The 2,627-nt window shown below is 51.8% G+C and overlaps 1 protein-coding gene across 1 annotated transcript in view; it reads left to right on the top strand.

Annotated features, from left to right (window-relative positions):
- CCDC40 (coiled-coil domain containing 40) overlaps nucleotides 1-2,627 on the top strand; it is a 37,080-nt gene that overhangs the window by 19,408 nt on the left and 15,045 nt on the right. The window contains exons 11-12 of the mRNA XM_023523016.1: nucleotides 1,946-2,189; nucleotides 2,493-2,622. Of these exons, the coding sequence (XP_023378784.1) occupies nucleotides 1,946-2,189; nucleotides 2,493-2,622 (374 nt within the window). The remainder of the gene's footprint in view (nucleotides 1-1,945; nucleotides 2,190-2,492; nucleotides 2,623-2,627) is intronic.

The following is a 2,627-nucleotide window of genomic DNA, read 5'->3' as shown; positions in this document are numbered from 1 at the left end:
TGTAACGAACTGTCCCCGTGTTTGCCAGAGTGGCTTGTCCCATTCTGCATCCCTGCCAGCGGTTCCACGAGTCCCCGTCACTGCCGGCGTCATCTTAGTTTCGGCCGTTAGGAGGTGTGTCGCAGTGTCTCTCTGAGGCTTTAATTTGCATTTCCCTAATGACTAATGATGCTGAGCACTATTTTCCCGTGCTGGTTTGCCATCCACATATCTTCCTCAGTAAAGCCCTTTGCTCGTTTTGAAATAGAGCGCTTTATCTTACTGCTGAGTCATAAGCGTCCTCATACATTCCAGATACAGGCCCTTCATCACGTGCGTGTTTTGAAAATATTTTCCTCCCAACCCGGCTTGTCTTTCCGTTCTCTCAACGGTGTCTCTTGAAGAGCAGAAGTTTGGAATTTTGATGACGTCCAACTTATTAATTTTTTAATTTCATGCTTCCCGCTCTTCACGTCCCCTTCAGGAAATCTTTGACCCAGGGTCGGAAAGATTTTCTCTTCCGTTTTCCGCTAACGTTGTCTAATTTTAGCTCTTCCGTTTAAGTGTACGATCTATTTCAAGTTAATTTCGTTGTGGTGCGAGGTTCAGTCTTTTTTTTTTTGGTCTATCTCTAGTTGTCTTAGCACCAGCGGCGAATAAACTATCCTTTCTTCCTTGAAACACTGTGGCACGGTTGTCACAGATCGGTCATGTGTGTGCGTGTGTGCGTGCACGCGCGCGTGTGCGCACGATCCTGCCCCGTTGATCTATTCGTCTTTTCCTCCGCCAGCACCTTGTCGTCTCGATAACTACAGCTTTGAAATCAGAGAGTGGGTGTCTTTATTCTTCTCGTACAAAATTATTTGAGCTGTTCTGGGTCCTTCAGCTTTCCCCATAAATTTTGGCAAAAGCTTGTCAATTCCTGGAGGAAAAACTGCCTCTTAGAATCGCGACTGGAATTGCACCGGTCTGTAGGTCATTTCGGAAGGAGCTTCTCCCGCATGCGCTCATCACGTCTCTCCACCATCTTTGCTATGTGGATGGATGTTTATTGCTACATTGGCGAAGCCAGAAAAAGATGGAAAGCTGGAAAGAGCCTCACTGTGTATGAATGAGGGCGATTAGATTACGGCACGTTCCTCACGTAGAATACTATCCGGTCATTGAAGAGAACTGAGATTTCTAGGTACACCGATACCGACTAGCTCTAAGATATAGCGCCAGAAAAAACGTAAGGTCCAGGATAGGATATAGCGCGCTACCAGTTGTAATTTTTTAAATGGAGAGAAAGACGTAATGTTTACAGATCCACGGAGTATGTCTGGAGAGACAGGTAAGAGATTATTATCCCGAGTCGCTTCGGGAAAAGAATTGAAGGCCTGGGAATAGAGGGGAGGAAAGTATGGAAAATCTTTTTCTAGTTCGAGAAGAAGGGGCTCTTGGGATTAGATATTGCAAGCGGAGAAAGGTTTGTTTAAAGTTCAGCGGGACAGCTCAGAATGACGAGGAAAATCTCACGTACAAACCAAATCCCATTATCTAGTACCTATGTTTTTTAACTTGATGTTACTTATAGGTATTTCTGTGGCCAGGATGCTGAGGGGAAAACAATGGAGTGTGAAGTGACAGCCACCGAGGGTTCCCCCCGGCCACACCACTTACTGTGGCCCCGTGGGGCAAGCGTCGCCAATGCCGTCGGCTTCTGCGATCACACCGTTAAAACTGGGATAATAACCTCTTTCTAGGAAGGTGGGGCGACCGACTCCCTTCCTTCCCCTTCCTCCTTCTTTCATTATAATCTTAAGAGTCTTGGACTTGGACTTGCCTGGCTGGTTCTATCACTATGTCTGAGAACAGCAGTCGAGACTCCTAAACAGGAGTCGGGGTCCTCGCTGGTGTCTGTCCACGGGGCGAGCGGCTGCCGGCGGGTTCCGACGGCCCGGCTCTTCTCTCTCGATTTCGGCAGTGAGTGCCAGCACCAGCTCAAGTCCATCGATGGCGAGATCGAAGCCTATAAGAAATCCATCATGAAGGAGGAGGAAAAGAATGAGAAGCTGGCGAGCATCCTGAACCGCGTGGAGACGGAAGCCAGCCTGCTGCAGAAGCTGACCACGAACTGCCTGACCAAGCAGGAGGCGCTGCAGAATGAGTTCAGCACCTACCAGCTCGCCCTGCAGGACACGGAGGACGCGCTGGGCAAGGCCCACGTGGTACGGCCGTGCCCCGCCCCAGCAGGCCCACGTGGGACGGCCACCCCCTCAGCAGGCCCCTGTGGTACAGCCGTGCCCCACCCCCCAGCAAGCCCACGTGGTACGGCCACCACCCCCAGCAGGCCCACATGGGACAGCTGTGCCCCACCCCAGCAGGCCCACATGGGACAGTCGTGTCCCGCCCCAGCAGGCCCACGTGGGACGGCCACCCCCCCAGCAGGCCCACGTGGGACAGCCATGTGCCCCAGTACCATGCCTCCACGGCCCCCCATGACAGCACCCGCCATGTGACTCCCTTTCCAGGAGTACAAGACGACCATGGGAGATTTGCAGACCCTCCACCAGGACATCCGGCAGGAGATGGACGTGAGGAGGAAGCTGGACACCTCCATCCTGGAGAAGCTGCAGGAGCAAATGACCTCCAACAAGATGAGCAAG

Source organism: Pteropus vampyrus, unplaced genomic scaffold (assembly GCF_000151845.1).
Source record: "Pteropus vampyrus isolate Shadow unplaced genomic scaffold, Pvam_2.0 Scaffold371, whole genome shotgun sequence".
In the NCBI taxonomy this organism is placed as follows: domain Eukaryota; kingdom Metazoa; phylum Chordata; class Mammalia; order Chiroptera; family Pteropodidae; genus Pteropus; species Pteropus vampyrus.
Note: the sequence above shows the minus strand (reverse complement) of the source record. Positions and strands in the feature narration are given on the sequence as shown.